The following is an 18,093-nucleotide window of genomic DNA, read 5'->3' as shown; positions in this document are numbered from 1 at the left end:
TTTCTCTTCTCCAGAAATGTACATTTAGTTGCTGCTTATTCCAATTCAACAGTGTTTAGAATGGTTCCTCAAACTAAAAGACATTTCATTTGCCTGGTACACAAACATCCAAAAGGAAGATTCCTTTATGGACAATGATTTTAAACTTGATTTATACCTTTGAACATTCACCTAGTGTTGAATCACAATACACACATTGCCCAGGATTAATAATAACTGTAATCATTGAAAAGAAATCTTTTTAAATGATCATATTTACATTTTGTAGGTGAGAAACYGAGGCACAAGATTACTTTCTCAAGAATCACTCACAAGGCAGTATCAGAGCTGGAAACATAAGACCAGACTAAAACTTCAACTACTGGTCAATTATTGCTTTTTACTCTTATCACCACAATTAAAAAAAATTATGTTAAAGCATTCTGATGAAATATCCTACCTAACAGAATATGAAAAGCTGAACAGAAAGGAATTATTCTGAAGTATACTAAATGGACACCACATAGAAAATCTGCTTTTTTGGAAGCACATTCTGATCTGCCACCATTTAACACATTTTTCAATGCATTGAATTGAATTTCTTGAGTTCAGCATTACTGTGACCTAATTAATCTGGGTGAAGTGACTTCCTTTGTGTTTTTTGTTATGAGTAATAATATTTAAAAGAAAAACACAAACCTCCATCACGTTCTCTTAAGTCCACTGGATGCTCCATTTTAGTGACCGTGCTGACAATTCTGATGTCAGGRAACAAAATAACTCCTCTTTCATTTTCAAACTGTGCAGCTGGYCTGGCAAAGTGGTCCATGCCAGTTATTGTAATCTTGGGCTCATTGGCCTGAAACACCATTACATAGGCATCTATATCTGGGATACTAATGCAGACATCTTCACCAAAACATCTGAAAAAACACATTATTCATTAACTGCATGTAACAATTGCACATCAGAGGTGTGTGTGGCACTGCCCCAAAGCCACCTGGGGGATCTCAGACCACTCTAATTCATCCTGGGACACTGCCACACTGCAGGACAAATTCCTGTGCCACTGTGGACAGGGAGAGGAGCAGCTCAGTCCCTCTCAACCCTTCCCACCTTCACAGTCACTCACACTGAGGGACAAACTCAGTCTTGCCTCAGAAGATCATTATCAGAAAAGTATTTTAACGTTTAACTGACATTTACCCAAGTACTGAATGGTTTAAGAGGTTAATTAGATGATAACAACTAACTTTAGTAAACCTAACATTAAAAAGTGATAGCTAATGATTATAACATGGTTATCTTGCCATGTGTGATTAAAAAGACCTAATTATCCATTTAAAGCTGCCCCATCATGAACTCTTTCTGGCACCCTCCAGGATCTGCAGGACACAGAAGGTGCCTGCACTTCCATTTTAATCAGAATGAGCACTGTGCTTTGGAGTGAATCTCGTGACAAACTCCAGCTTCTGTCACTATTGCTGCACAGCAAGGGAAGGACAGACTGACACCCTCCACCCGTGCCTCAGTGACAGCACAGACACACACAGGCTGCTTCAARCACAGCTACAGATGATGTTCYTGCAGATATGGTATCTATTAGATGCAATAGGTTTCAAAAACTCATGACCCTGGCTATCTCAGAAGAAACTATAAATGTTTAAAAGTAAATAATTACAAGTACTGGTCAGTCCAGACTGCATGACCCAAACTATAAAGAGAATGCAAGTACATCCCATTAACAAGAAAGGTTTCTTAAGAAGATAATATCAAACAAAAACAACCATGTACATTGGCATAAAAGTAAATTAAATTAATCCTTTTGGTTCAATAAAAAAGCAGTATGATTTATCAATTTAATTAAGCCAAAATTATTCTTTTTACATGGCCAWAGAAAAAAGTAATTCATTAAAAATGTTCCTAATCTGTTCAATTCTGCTGAGATRTAACTTACTGGACTTTAGATGAGACTTTGAGCCGTCTTACGCCTGCAGTGGGGAACTGTCTGGAATTGATGTATGAGACCTTTCGRAGGGCTTGATTTATATTCTCAATGTCATCTCCTTCCATGACAAGGACTGACTGGGAAGGGTTGAAGTGATACTAGGAGAAATGCAAATAATTARTATTTAGGGGACCAGGTACAGAGTACAAAATGTTACATTTTTAAGGAATGTTRCACAGACATAAGTTTAAAATTTAAGGATTTAAGGAAAAAAAAATCTTAGCAGCTCATTGGCTGAATCCCCATGTTCCCTAAAACATGTATCAGTCATCTGAATAACTAGTGTTATAATTAATTTTGTAGTAAATTAATCCAGATTTGCTGTCCTTTACCATCTTATCACCCTTGCTGATGCTGTTTGTTCAGCAATTTCTGATACTATTTAGTTTTGAACTCTGTGGAGCTCAAAACCTTAACTTACCACCATGCTTATTATTCCTATGCAATCTTTTTAGGTTAAACACATTCCCCACATAAAAGCATTGCCTTGAGCCAGCCTAGCAGGAGCATATTTTCGCTACTTTCTGTGTRGTTTTATCCCAGGCTACCTTTCTGAGATGTATTTCAACATGAACAAACAAACCAATTATAACATTTGCCCCCTACATCTTCATTACTGTCAGACACACTAACGGGGACTCTCCATCCTGGCTCMTGATCAATAAGGGTGTCATGATTTAAGATGGAGCTGCTCCTTGCACAGAGCTGTTCACCTGGGCCAGCAAACCCTGCACTCAGTGCCTGCTCTCGCAGCCCCGAGCCCTCTCTGCTCCATCACACAACACAAATCAGTCTTGATGACCAAGAAACTTCACCACTGTTGTGACACAGTCAATGACTGATTTTTACCTTCATTGTAATTAATCCTAATTCCATGTTTAGTCTGTTAATTGGTTCAGTGAGCCATCTGCATTGCAGAGAAACCCAGCGTATCCCCTTGGTGCTGTGCCCTACTGCTGCCAGCACAGAACACAAATACACCCTTCTCTCCTGGGCAGTCCCTCCCCAAAGCTGGAGATTGATCATGTGAAGATGYTCTCTAAACACAACGGCTCTCTCCACTTCCTTACAGCCAGAAAGGTTAAAAAGCAAAGCATCAAACAGGCTGTGAAGGGCAGGATGAAGAGGGGGGTTCTCTGTCAAACAGAACATGGAGGACCGGGTTTAAAGCTTGTGCAGGGAGGTCACAGCACGCTGAAGGGTGTTTTTTAACAGAGGAGTACTAAAATGAGCCCCAGCCTGCATGAACTTCTTTTTCCTCTCTTTAAGCTAGCAGTAGTAGAGAATAAAATTAACAAAAGGAGACTGAAGCCTAGCCAGTTAATAGCTTAGCTGCCAAAACAGCTGGAATGCTGCCAAAGGGACCAGAGAAAGCCCCAGTCTGAGCCATTTTTGTCTTTCTCATTAAAAAAAAAGCTAAAAATAGCAACAGTTTAGACAGTGTCTCAGAGAGCTGTTACAGATACCTGAAAATTAGGCTGCAGCCCAAAAACGTCCAACACTATCATGTCAGACAGCGCTGCTGCACTGCTCCTTCTTAGGTGGTTAAAGGGTGAATCTCCAGGGTCCCAAAGAGCCCAGAAACACCTTCCAGCAGCAGTTTGCAGCTCTGAATCTGCCAACAGCCCCACAGAGCCCATCACCCGTGCACCTGTCACACGWGCCTGTCTGGGATCAGCTGTGTTTATTCGTGACACCACAACACCTTTCTCTCTCATTTTCTGTTCAAGGTCAGGCAACTGTTCTGCTTTCAGCCGAGCTTCTCTCTGCCAGTCCCTAAAGAAACCCTTCCACAATCTAGCTCTGGCTGCTCCTTTCATTTTTGCCTCCTGCTGTTGCACTCACCGTTGGTTTGCTCAGGCAGTAAAAGCAACATCAATAGCTTGAAAAAAAAACAAAAAACCAAAAACCACTATGCCTCATCTGTATTTCAGAAAATAAAGATGTTTTGAAGGTTTGCATGAAAAGGCAGAAAACAAGCGCTTGTGTTCCTTTTTCCCTCTGCACTGCCAGCAGTAAGGCAGCCCAGCCACACATGGAGCAGCAGTGGGAGGTAGAACCAGGATTTTCCCAAGCCCCTGAAACTAGGGTGACTCAAATATTGTCAGGTTTCAGAGTGCAACAACAGCGGAGGAATTACTGCTTTTAAGCACCATGGACCAAATGCTTTAATTTGAGGAAAATCTCAGCAAAGGATTTACTGTCAGGCATGCACATGTGGGTTCCAGAATCCCTACCTGCTCCTTGTATGCACTGCCTTTTAAAAACAGACTTTACCTATTCCTGTGTCCTGCTGCTGTGAGAAGCAGCAATGGGAAATTCTTAATGAGGTCATTGGCAGGATGATAACAGAAGAATTCTTTGGGGTCTTTCCTCATAYGTTAAAGTTAGAGCTAGCAAAATTTCTCCTTACCTTGGCACATTCAATTTTTATTTTTACCCTTGTTTTCAGAAGACGTGTCAGTTATACTACACCACTGCAACCTACCATCACCTGGACAGACATTTGAGTGTATTTCAGGGCAGTCTGTGCAACGAAAAGGTTCAGCCAGTAAAATGTACTGCATGGCATTCCTGCGTGTTCCAGATGAAGTTACAGCACCATTCTCCTCCCACTGAAAAGCACCCCACTAAAACACCCCTGTGCAGTTTCACAGCAGCCAAAGAAACCTCTTGGTTTGGATTTGAAGCTCAGCTCCCTTAGAAGTGCCATTTGTGTGCCAGGAAATAGTTTCACAGTGCACTTTCATTAAGCACAAGAACACTGTCACCTCTTGATGGTGTCGGTAGAAAAGAACTGACAATGCAGTTCCTGTCAGCATTGGAATAGCCATGATCCCACACAAGTACCCAAAMAATAGCATTTATCTGAATGAATGCAAAGCAATCTGGCCACAGGGTCAACTGAAACAGGATTTCCCTGTCTGCTGTTCTCCAATCTCAGAAAAAGTTCTACATTATCAGTAGTCATATGCATAATGAAGATGGATAATGACTTACAATCAAATCTAAAAATTTAATTTCTCGACTTTAGGTTTTTTATTGTTCAATTTTCATGTACCATAAAGTTTTCCTCTTTGAACACACTGAATTTTAGAACTCTATTGCATTAGGWCTCACATATTCCACTTCTTAAAAACTACTTCAGATCAAAATTCAATAAATCTTTGGAATTACATCTATTTCTGTCGAAGTAACAAAATAAACATGAAAACACAACCTGGCAATTCATACCRACTCTGAAATACCAGCAGTGCCTTACTTTCTGATCATCTAGCTTTGCAATAATGGAAACATTTTTCTTTGCAGTGTCACAGCTCTTCTACCGTTCTGCTTTTTCTTTGCATGATTTTATGGGAAATTACATTGCTTCTGGGAGWACATTTGTACTGTGTACTCTAACTTGGGCTCTCCACTTCATAAATCAGATCTAAATTTTTATCAAAGATGATGTCAGTTCATCCCTYACCTTTATTCCTTGGCCAAGACTCTCAAGAGAATTAATATCCAGACCTTCCTTGCAGGCTTGCAAACAGGAAATCACTTTCTGACTCTCAATTTTCCCTGGCCGGATTGTCAGGCTGGCCAGGCTGCCATGGAAATACTGAGCAAACCTGGGCTTGGTGACTTCACCTCCTGCAAGAAAGAGAATGCAMAATGGTTATTGGTACCAACACACAAACCACACATCTAGTAAATCWCTTTGTGTTTTAACACATTTAAAGAATTTCTATCCATCTTAGCCAGGTGTSTTTGAGATCCCATTTATTGCGGTACAGTGGAATGTCTTTGTGGGTTGTTGGGTGGTACCTTGCAGCAGGCTGTCTTTAAGGTTCTTGTTTGTTCCAGAATTTGGTTCAGGTGTTTATAAAGCTGTGATAGCAAACCCAGAGGTGAAACACAGCTTTCCACATGTTCACAAGGAAGCATGAGATTCTGAAAAATGAACTTATTTAAGTAATCAAATGCCAATTTAACAAATGTTTAAGTCCAAWATTTATTTATAGAGAAATTGTATCTGCAAGTGTTCCATTCCTTCCAAGATCACTCACCTCTGCCTTTCTCCTCCCAAGAGCACAGCACCAGATGAGCTGAGAGTTGTGGCTCAGCTACACACAGTGYCACAGCCCCTGGGAAATCCCTCGCTGTGAATCCCAGCAGTGAACAGACCCAAGCACAGCACTCCTCTCCAAGGCTGAGAGCACTGTCCTGACCCAGAGGGGTTCATTCGGGGCCAGCTCTGGTCCTGTCATTCCGTGCTCTGCTCCAGGCCCCTGGACACGCTCGGTTGGGTTTCACTCCAGGCAGCTCCCAAGGAAGACTGATCTTTAGGAGCTGTCAATAAAACGTGATTACAGACTGCCTGCTCCACTGATCAGAGCGTCTCAATTACTCTTGGGACACTCAGTGATTTACTCATCCTCCTTTAGGAGAATTTTTAGAGCTTGTCTTTCCTGTAAGCRTTATCTCTGGCAGTGCATGTGAATTACTGCCTACCTGGAGCCTGGGAGGGCTCAGGGAGCCACACAGCASTGAGCCGTGCAGACTAATTGGATTAGCAGCTGATAAGCTGTTGATAAGGTGTTGTAATTGGTAGATAACTCATCTCTACAGTGTTTGTAGCTTTAAAACAGCCTGTTTTTGCCAGGCAAGATAGCTCAAGCTTGAACTTTTAACTTGACGACCTGTGTGTGGATTGGAGATCGGATAGGGAYGAAGTGGCAGATCTCCTTTAGGCTGCTCTTGTTACCTAAAAGCCTGAAAACCCTCACTTCAGGTCTCTGCAGGATGAGCATTATGAAGAAGACTTGAACCATTYTATATAGTAAAGAAAATATACACTCTGACAGAAAAGGTGCCAAGCAGCCTGCTTCTTCAGAGAAGTAGGTGGATTTTTTTTTTCTTTTCTTCTTAACATTTCAGCATAAACTGCCTCTCTTTTTTTTTACCCCAAAGAAAAGTTTCCAAGGAGAGATTATTCTTCTCCTCTCTCATTCATTTGTCCATTGCACAGACAATTTCCTCTGGGCACAGGTCTGTTGAGATTTCATAGAAACTTTCACATATACAACAGCTAAAGTTCAGCCTTGCTGATGCTTACCAAGACAATTATTTAGTGAATCAATAGTGCATTATGGGGACATTGGCTTTTCAGCCAAAATGCTGTTATATTTATCTGTTTGCCTTGTCTTTAAAAGTACATATTGCCACTAATACAGCAGTAATGTATCTGGACAGAAGAAGGTAAACCAGATTAAAAAAAAACCAAACACCTCCATAAAAAGGAGACAAAGAGAGAAAACCAATTAAGAACTAAAGAAGAAGGAATCACATTTTGTTTGAACATACACATTCTGATATCACTATGGAATTGTGAAGACAGCAAGTTCCAAGGCTAAAATACCAACAACTAATCCTGGAGCTTTGAAATTTGGAAACCTATAGTGAATCTGCCAGTAGATCTTAATAGTTCTGAGGAGATGCAAAATAAGAAGCAGGCTCAGATCAGTGAATGTATTTAAATGTGAAACACACTCATTAAAATGTATATAAAGGAGCAGACAAGAAGGTAAAATACAGAAGTCGGTGCTGTGGCTTTGCCTGCAGAAACAAGCAGGGTAAACCAAACCAAAGTACCTGCATGACCGGTGCCTACATCCATGGACAGATTAGGGGTTCTTTCACTTTGGACTGATTCTTCTCTGGTATTACTGACAAAGCACTCAGATTGCAAGGTCATTAGGAGTGGTACAGTAATTGCCCATAAATCATTAAATACAAAGGGTATTCACTGTGCCCAAGCCATAGTTTTAAAAAATGYGGGTGCACAAGGAGGTATTTACCACCTTGGAGATGTATAATTCTTGCTTAAAGCCAGCTGTCCACCACCAACATAAAAGCATGGAAGAGAATATGAGTATTTGCAGGAATAAGCTTTTAAAAATACTCTGGAAATACAGGCACTACTGAGCACTTATAGAACAATTTATATACCCTGTTCACAGGAATAAGGATGGGATTTGTGCAGGTGCATAGATCGATGCTGGACTGTAAAGGAGGTGATGTAATCTTTGTTTGGGACAAGCTACCAACTATTATTTAAGAGAAAAAAAATAGCTGGGAGTAGCCAATGTCATACTGTGAATAGGGAAAATCTGCAGAAGGAGGGCGGTGGTGATGGCAGGGTGATCCAGGCTGGGACAGTGCACATGAACAACTGAGAGCAGAGCATGCAGGGACACTGAGGGCTGAGGCACTCTGAGCCCAGCCCAAGACAAGAACAGCTCTACTTAATCCATTCTTGACAATATTGCCTGAGCTTTCTAAACTCCCCTGAAGACAGAGGCTCCAAACTCAAACCCCTCCAATGAGCACTGACCCTCAGGGGGGAGGTTTACTSCTAACAGGGAGTGTGAGCTGTCAGAACACACCTGCACCATTCCCCTCTGCCAGGCTAAACAAGGACTTCTCCTTCCATCCTCCACCTGACACTGCAGACTCTGAACACCCCTGTTGCTCCCCCTGGAATTTCTGCTCTTATCTGAGATATTAACCATGATATAGTGTTCTTCTCACTGTATGTGTAAATCAGGATGTGCCTGTTCATCCTGGGCAGTGAGAACTCCAGCTTTTAATCACAYGAGAAAATGAGAATGCTTAAAAAGAGAATGCTATCTTATACTTTATCAGGAAAAAACAGATTGCTAACTAAGTTAAAGACACAATTATATACCTGCCAATTCGGAACTTGAAGGTGAACAGAAGTCATTATMGCTGACTCTCCTTTCAGCTGCTTGTAATTGCAGCATGCTGACATTTTGATATTCTTCCGTCTCAGCATTTCAGAATCTTCTCAGCTCAGTGGGGTATGTTAGCTGCTGATGTTCCCACTGCCAGTAATGATTAGATTGCAAATGGACAAAATCCAATGCAATAAAACTGGGAAGCAAAAACCAAAACTCTCTAAAATTAAAGAAATGGCCCAAAGCCAGTTTCCTACAATCCTGCTTTCTAGCTTTGATAAAATGTTTTATTCATACTCGGTTCCACTGTATTAGTGTGTTTGAAAGCTGTCTTTCCTTCTGCTTCTGCAATCTGATATTCTTTGAGTATTTGACTGCAGCTTCTCAGTGGGTGGAAATTTTGCCCAGGATGGCCAATCTCCAAGTCCAAGTCACTCTAAAATTCTGAGCTCCCAAGACTAGATGAGTATAAATGTATTTAATCCAGCATGAACATAATTCTGTTGCATGTTTCAGCACAATGGATAACTGTACCTAATCTTGATTGCAACATTTTTACAGATTACCCAAATTCTTGTAAATACTGATTTTTCAACTAGAGATCTTTTGGCCCTGAGCATGATTCATTTCATGCTCCCCATGCAGATAGGCAGCTCTGAGGCAGTGGCTTCAGTGGGCAGGAGGATGCTCAGTTCCACTGCCTGGATTTGACTCAGCACTGAAGTGATCCCTGCTAAGAAACAACTGAGAAAAGACATGAGCTGCTCCCAACAGCTCTTACAGCTTTAAGGCACTTAGAGCTCTTGGTTCTGATACCAAACCAAGTATGGGATAATAAAGAAGACTTAAAACAGATTACACACACCTCTGGAGAAACAATTCAGAGAATGGAGTTCCAGTGATGATGGTSATGAGGCAATCCAAATATACTAAAATTTGTAATGGTTCTGTAACAGCATCTCCAGTTTCTCTCCAGAGCTGAGCACACACAGTTAACTCAGATTGCCTCCGCAAGTTTCATGGGACTTGTTTGCTCTCAGGGTCTTTTTCCCTTTCCTATGAGTGAAACACTGCTGAGACACAGCTGATCTCCATGAAGATGGGTGTAACTTCTGAGAGAATGAGAAAAGCTACTCCTCARCTGTGCTGCWCCTTGTGTTTCACTCAGCACTGTGGTTATTGATTGCTGTGGGTTAATATATTATTGAGTGCTAATTCTTGGGGGACAGTTAAGGGGTTAAGGCTGAGGGATGATACGGCCAAGAGAGGAAAACAGAGCCTTCCCTACTGTCAGGGACTGAGGTTAATGTCTGCAACACAACAGAGACTGAAACTACACCATGGAACAACACAGCTATTCTTATTACAARTCCTTCCATGACAAATTTTTGAAGCTACTGATTTTTTTCTCTTCCCTAAATGTAAATGTTATGGCCACTGTCACAGCTGTGAGGGAACACAGGCCACAGGGCTTTCAGAGCATGATGGTAAAGTTGTGCATTGCTTTTCCCACCTGACCCAGCACACACCAACACTCCCAAAGTCTGGCAGATAGAGGAGGGTGGATGGTGGCCTTTGGCATTAATTCAACCCTTGTAAAGGGAATATAGAATCAAAAGACTGTGGAGGCATCCAGAGGAACCATGACACCCATAAATACTGACCATAATGCTGTTCACTCCTTAGTCATTGTCAAAGCAGCATGTAYCACATCTTCACCTGCTAAAACAGTAACTGCTCTCTGGACTGAGATTTCCCTGTGCTGGTTCTGACCTCTTTTGCTGCTGGAATCATCAGATAACTGAACGATCAGGGTATGCACAGTCAGGGAGGACTCACCAGCAGGACATGCAAGAGGCTGCACCCACAGAACCCCCTCTGAGGGGAGCGATCGAGCTGCCAGTGAAAGCAGGACTTTACAATATAMAATATTGTATATACTGCCTAAATAGTCCCAGGCACAGTTAGAGCTGCTGCCTGAAATTCCAAACACACCAGATCAAATGGAGAAGAGCAAGCTACTTAATTTTAGCTGGGAATCTTGCAGAAGTTTTGTAATGTGGGGCAGCTCAGTTGGGATGACCCCTTATACACAGAGAGGAAAACAAATATTTTGCTATAAACAGCTGAAGGCTCCCAGATGAACAAAAATTTCCAGGGGTGAAGAACGGTTACCTGCAAACACCACCTTCTGACTGCAGCCATGAAGAGGTTCTGGTAGATAAAACATGTAATACCTGTGAGATAGAACACTGGAAAGCCCAGGGAAATGTAAAAGTCTCAGGGTTCAGACTTCATGGGGTTAAAATGCCTTCATTAAAGAAGCAGAGCATGTTTCCATGACACTTTTGTTTTGTTTTTCATTTCGCAGTGAGTTGATATCAAGTGTGACAGAATTTGATTAGCATTGAATTTTACAGTTGTTGGTTTGACTACACAGATGTAAAGTGTTGTTTGCATTCCTCACCAATCTCCAAAGAACAATCWGGCATGTCAAAACAAGTGACTTTACTGAGCTCACAGATCCTGGAGGCTTTTTGCCCTATCCTAATAATGAGCAAGTAATTATCAAGGCAGTCAAAGCACAATGAGGTTTTCACAGGAAATGGTGAATCAAGAGAATTTCCAACTGAGATGATTCTTTTAAGATATTCTAGACTCTGGTTGTACTAAGTTAGATAATTAAAGAACAATTGATTATTCAGGGTCCCAACATAAAGACTGAAATGAATATGGGAGCAGCCACCAGACATTCTGGCTCTGAAGTCCTCAGGTTCAAGCCTCCACATTTATTCAATCTTTTTTTTTATGACAGTTTAGGGAGCTGTGCTTAATTCCCTGACAAGTAGATTGGCTGTTAAACAGGATGAAACTTAACACAGATTTCAGGAGTACTCCCAATTAGTGACTTGACATTTTATACTCCCAGAGCTTCTCAGTACAAAAAAAAATTCGTGGGTTTTTTTATATCACTCAGATAAAAATTAATCAGAAATTGGTCATCAAACRTGGCCCATGCCCCTACTCTGGGTAGGTATCATAACCCAACAACCTCAGACAGCTTTAGGCTTTAAAGCTTTATCAGAAATATGAGAAGTTCAGAGAACACTAAGTGCTCCCTGTTCTTAAGTGTCCAAACGCCAACCTAACTCTGTGCAACAGACCCTTAAACCAAAAGTGGGTATAACTTACACTACTGWAGATAATTTTTCTCAGGATAATAAAAACACTTTACAATCTTTCACAATTAAGCCAATACATAAATGTTGCAAAAAAACCCTATATTCCTGTTTCCCAAAAAACATTTTTGTGCTGGTGCACTGTGTTGCCTGAAGAAATTAGATTAAACAAGAGACATATATCTAGGCTGAATGGGTGACAGATTTGAATGCAAAATCAGCTCTCCAAGGGAAAAAAACCCTCCTAAACTAAACCTTCCACATGTGTTTGTGTTTCTACTACAGCTGAAATTCAGCAGAGGTCTGTAAARTGCACTGAAACCTGCTCCATCTTTGCCTGGATGAGAAGAACAATGTAGGAAGAACTCTGCTATACCCATGGAAGCATCAGGACATGGAAATCATGATGATTCTTGCCTTGAATCATCTGTCAGCTGTCTGATTGCACTGAGTGATTTCTGTGTCAGCAGAGGGCTGGCATGTGAGGGCAATAAGGTTATTCCACAGAAGGACTTTATAGAAAACCTGGTCTCTCCAGCATAGGTTGAGGAAAGAGGGAAATGACAGGAGAATACAAAAGAAAAACAGAATAGAAAACAGAAATTCCTTAGAAAAGAGAAACTACAATAGCCTTCCCTGTCCCCATGATGACCAAGTTGCTGTTTAGGCTTCTCCTAAAGACTCTCCCTCTGCAGTGTCTGGCATAATTACACTGTGAGGCTCCAGCAATCCTGAAGGGTGGCATTATGAGAAACAGGGACTTCCAGTCATGGTAAACCACAGCATAACCTTGTGACAAGTCATTAACTTGTGTCACTCCTTTCCTGACAGTGCTTTAGGACTGATACACDAAAACTCCTTCCCTCCCAAAATGCCTGCAGTGAACTCAAGACCTTGTCTTTTCAGAGTAACCAYGAGGAATTCTGTTTGCTGCCTCTGGTGCCAAACATTATTAGACTACCAAATCACGTAACGCGCTCCCTTCCTCTGTCTGCTTTTGCCACTCAATGTATAGCAATAAAGGGATCAGAATGGGAACCTATAAACCTTGGTTTAATGGAAGTTTCTCACCCTGTAAAAGGGTCCATTTGCTATGTCCTCAGATAAACTGAATCAGAAATAATGAACTCAGAGGAGAACTTCTGGGGTGAGCTCTTGTAAAGYGCGCTCCAGGACAAGCTAATGATTTGTTTGCATTGCTCAGGAGAATGAAACAGGATGGAAAAACCCAAAAGGGAGAATAAGAACATRAGATCATGAAGTCTGATTCTATTCTTGCTGTGATGCAGATTTTTTAAGTGACCTGAGGAAAAATTGTCTGCCCTCTGGATACTGCACTTTATCCTCACAGAATAAGGGTGACTGTCCTGCCTTGCTGCACAACTGCGTGACCTCTTTATTATTTGAAAAGATCTTGAGAATCTTAAAGTAAAAGGGCAAATCTAAAGCATTTTTCTTGCTAAARAAGAAGAGAGTAGTAATGAGAACCACAGCTGAGCCTTGGGGAGTTCTCTGCCATCCCAATGGACTGTGTCTGCTTTTAACATCCATTCAGGGAGGATGGGGCTCCCTGACAGGGCCACTTCTCTCCTGTTCTCTTTGGTGTCTCTTTTGTTCTGCAAAGCAGACATGCAAGTGAGTCAATTTTGTTCTTTAGATACCCTGAGAAAGTAATTTTGCCTGAAAATTTCTTTCACCATTAGAGACAGAAGAGCACTTTGGCCTTAAATAACCTGACCTACATCAAAATCACACCCTTGACAATCATCACTGAGACCAATGATGTGAACAAAATGTTAAAGATGTTAAGATTAAGTTATAAAATTAACCCTAAGTGCCTGCAGCGAAAGCTGTCAAACTTTAGCAGGGTACAGAAAGGCCCAGTGCCAGGAACAGCTGTAGCAGCTGCTCYTTTCTGCCCTCGGTTAGCTCACTAAGCTGTCACTGCTCCTGGCTCACATGGAACCAAACCAACAGAAACAATTCAGCCTAAAGATTATGCTTAAACTGCCACCCTCAAATAAACCACCCCAGTAAAGCACAGCAGGACAGAACAAGCAACTACACAAAACATAACTCACTCTGGGCTAACCATTGGGAATGTAGGACCCTACATCATCTGCTCAGATCTTCCTTTTAATAAGCTCCCTGAAGGAAGAAACAAGGTATTTAAATAAAAAAGGAAAATGGTCCCACGGTAACATTCAGAATACCTAATTTTAAGTAGATAAAGCTCCTATTGATTATGCCAGAACAAATCACACAACTTTGCTCATGCCCAATGTGTCATTAGAGCTGGGAACTATTCCCCAGGCTTGGTTTTAAGTAATTGGGCCACTTCCTGGGCTGCAGTAAATGTTTCCTAGTGCCTCACAGACCCAGGGAAGGGTCTCTTCTATCACTTTTAAAGCCTGGCTTTCTGCTCTTACAACCATCTTCACTCCCTGCTTGTCACCAAGAATCTGCTCTTCAGGAAAAGGCTAATTTTCCCTCCTTTTTGGAGAGTTCCTTGCACTCAGCTCAAATTATTTTAAAAAATTTTGCATAAAATCAGGAACAAACAAATCAGGCAAGATTTCTACACTGCCAGGGAGAGAGTAAAGATGTAGGAGAGATTTACMTATTCCACCTCAGATACCAACATTAAAAAAAAAACAAAAACAAAGCACCAAACTGAGGCACAGGGAGCACATCACCGGCTAAGGTTTAAATTTGTCACGTAAGCCTGAGAGATTGCACAATTGGTTTGTTTTCATGTTCTGGTCAGGAGAACAGCACTGATCTTAAACTGCTCTTATATTTCACTTGAGCAGCTGAAGGTAGAAATAAAAACCAACCTAACTTTTCATAATGGATGCTATAAACAAAGGCTATGAAAGTCAGAAAACAGTTAACTCAGGCATTGAAATATTAATAATAGGAAATAATAATCTTAAAGAAAAGACATTTCCAGGTCCAGGATTCCTGAATGTTATAACTCTGAGAAAGACAAGGAGGAGGTACAAGCAGGAAAATGAACATTTTCATATATGAGAGGGTAAATCCCTCACAGCAGTATCAGGTGTTCCTATCAGCAGAGCAAATTGCAATTSTTGTTCTGGATTTTTTCACTGTCCTCTAAATACACTCTTCCTTCTCCCTGCCAGTTCTTCACTGCCCCACAGCCACAATGATTTTGTTTTGGCTGTCAGCAAATCAGAGTCAGTGTGGTAAGGAAAAAAAGCAATGTTATTTCTTCTGATTCATTTASTTGTCTGAGTTGAGCTTGTTTTTCAAATAATTTGACTTTGACAAATGGGTGCTGTGGACTCCGAACTAAAATGGTTTAGTAAAGACAGGAAAAAGGTCTTGCCCTCTCTGAGGGAAGAGGTTTGAGCAGTGCTCCTGCTCTGCCAGTGATTTGATAAGGAAGGAAGCAGAGTTAGAAAACCAGAGCTGGAAACTCCCCAGATTCTCTGAACAAGGACACTCCTGAATGGCTTATGACACCAAAATCACTGCATATTTTACTGAAATAAATAATTTACTGTTATAAAGCAGCTTTGCAATACYTTGAAAAGAGGTAGAGGTTTAGACTATTCTTACTGGCAAAATGTATTTGCCTAAGTACACCTTGTTAATGGYTTCACAGAAAGCATTTATATTTGAAGTATTCAGAGTATCAAGAGTCCTTTTTTTCTTGAAATACACAAATTTTGAAAATGAGTGTTTTGAATAAAATAGATCGGTTTTATATGTTGAATCATTTCACTCATGAAACACAGCACTGAATCTTATTAACAAAGTGACTCTCCCCACCATTCATTTAAAATAGTTGGAGGTGATCAAAACAAATGTATCAAAAGATAAGCTTTGCCAAAAGCAGTATCTTGAAATYTTGTTTCACATAACCATTAAAAGTTTAATTTTTTTTGCCTGATGCATTATATTTTATCAGAATCTTTAGCACTCTGTCTTATTAAATCTTAACATTTTCATGAGGTGGAAAATTTGTTTCTACTTTTGACGAGCTCCAATTCTCTCCCTATTAAAAGAGCAAKAACATAATATTGCAGTAAATATTAACAGCAGCAATAGATACAATTTCAGTAGTTTAAATCATGTGTTTAATCAAAAAGGGAAAAGACTCTTATCCTGAATTCATTAAGCCATCAAATTATCCAAGGCAAAGATAAAAATGTTTGAAAACAATTGCAACAATTGCTATTTGTTTAACAGCTTAGATACTAAATATTCATTACTACATATTCCATGGTCTGAATGTATWGTGAGCCAATGTGAGTTTTGCTTTAATTCCTTCTCTCCCAGTTTGAGATAAGGACACAGAGGTGCAAAACGAACAAGGTGTTGTTGTTTTGACAGGGATGCAGCATCTGGCACAGCTTTTGCTTGGGCAGGGCTTTTCTACAGACACAAGAGCTGCTCCAGACTCCTCTAAAGGTGCCACCTGCAGCAGGACCAACATGAGATTCAGGGGASGGCTGAGGGGAGTGGACTCTCACCAATACTGAGACTTCCAGGAAAAAAAATACAAACATTAAAGAGTGTTATAAGAGAGTAACAAAGCACTAAGTGTGAATGAAAGAAGCTAAGGGGCAGAAATAATAAAAATAATGCACAAAAATGTTTCTGTAGACCTATGGAGAAGAATCTAGTATAAACATGAAGTAAGGGATTAAAACAAAATCTTTTTAGCACAGCTACTGAGAAATGCTGATTTTCAGAAGGCAATACTCCATGATTATTCACAGCCTCTATGGCATTTGCTCATGTCTGGAAAGAACTAAATTTACGAATGACATTTGCATTTGCTAACTCTGGAACTTTGATCTGAAAGTACTGTACCAACACTGTGTAACAAAAAACMTCAACCCATGCAAATACCAGCCAGACAAGAAACAGTCCATACTTTTCCAAATATATGGGATTAGTGCAATGCTGACTAGTTCATCATACCTACCTCAGTGATCAATACTCTAATCGTATCAAATCTTGTTTTTAGGATTAGTGTGGCTTCATTCTGCTTGCTGTCATCAAAGATTGTATCTTTACCCCAAGGGTTCATAATKTAAAGCTGGATTTGTCTCTAGAACTATTCACACGGAACAGCCCGGCCATGTATAGGGTGTCCAAATTTTGCAATAAGCAGAGATCAAATTGGCAAACAAGATAATAATGGAGAAAGTGAGATCACATTAAAGAGTGGGGAAGAGTCACAATCTGCGTTAAAGCATTGTTTCCTAATTATAGGTTCCTTCACTTCATACTTTAAAAGGGAACAAGACAGAGTGCAAATAGAAAATCACCGTGRAAGGGTAATGGAGGCAACTTTATAAAAACAGAAAAGTAGAGAAAGAGGAGCACTTCAGTAAGGCAGAGAACAGAGAAAGAAGCRGAAGAGTGGGATTATAAGGGGTACAAACCAGAAAAAGCTAATATTTAGGCAAAGGCCCATACAGGTATGGCTCAGGGGYTTGGACTCTGGGATTTTTTTTACTCTCACTTTTATCTCTGGTGCATAACAGGGTGAATCAAGTACATAACTGTAATTGCTGGTGACATACATCCAATGTGAAAAGCACAGGACTGGGCCATGAGTTGTGCCAGAAATCAGASGCAGGCTGAAAAGAGAGAGCTGGAGTTCTTTAACATCTAGATAGTTTGCTTAAGGGTGGAGAACAAGGGAAACAATTAAAAGAAGTGAAGACAAGAAATAAAGAAGACAATCTGTCACACTGAATAGACAAACTGTATCCAATACTTCTTTAGGTGATGAAAATGCAAAGCCTCTTAATGTCCTGTCCATTTTATCCTTGGACTCGATTCATTAACAACTCTGGATTTACACCTGATTTGATACCATCAATCTTCTAGCAGGTTATTTCCTATGCAATCAGCGAGASAAGGTGTTTTAAGTGATTGTTTTAAGTGCTGTGAACAGGTTCAGTGTTACCTTGCCAGCAGGCCCCCACGGTGAGCTGCATGGCGATGTGGGAGGGGTGGATGGGCCAGTCGTTGGTCACCAGGTAGGGCTCGTAGGTGGTGCCGTCCATGTAGAGCGTCACCACAGGGAACTCCACGTTCACCACGTAGTAATGCCACTCCTTGTCACAGATCTGCACAGAGACACAGCAACAGAGCAGTTAGCTCCTATCACGACTCATCTTTATATCCCATACGGGTT

At 40.7% G+C, this 18,093-nt stretch overlaps 1 protein-coding gene across 1 annotated transcript in view; it reads right to left on the bottom strand.

The window, feature by feature from the left end:
• The window catches only part of CLSTN2 (calsyntenin 2), a 163,286-nt gene that overhangs the window by 6,409 nt on the left and 138,784 nt on the right, over window positions 1-18,093 (bottom strand). Inside the window, exons 8-11 of the mRNA XM_057370763.1 lie at window positions 17,863-18,025; window positions 5,457-5,623; window positions 1,937-2,085; window positions 679-902 (exon numbers count right to left, since the gene is read on the bottom strand). Of these exons, the coding sequence (XP_057226746.1) occupies window positions 679-902; window positions 1,937-2,085; window positions 5,457-5,623; window positions 17,863-18,025 (703 nt within the window). The remainder of the gene's footprint in view (window positions 1-678; window positions 903-1,936; window positions 2,086-5,456; window positions 5,624-17,862; window positions 18,026-18,093) is intronic.

The sequence above is a fragment of the Malurus melanocephalus genome, unplaced genomic scaffold, assembly GCF_030028575.1.
Source record: "Malurus melanocephalus ecotype Western Australia unplaced genomic scaffold, MMel_1.1 scaffold_132, whole genome shotgun sequence".
NCBI classification, from domain to species: domain Eukaryota; kingdom Metazoa; phylum Chordata; class Aves; order Passeriformes; family Maluridae; genus Malurus; species Malurus melanocephalus.
Note: the sequence above shows the minus strand (reverse complement) of the source record. Positions and strands in the feature narration are given on the sequence as shown.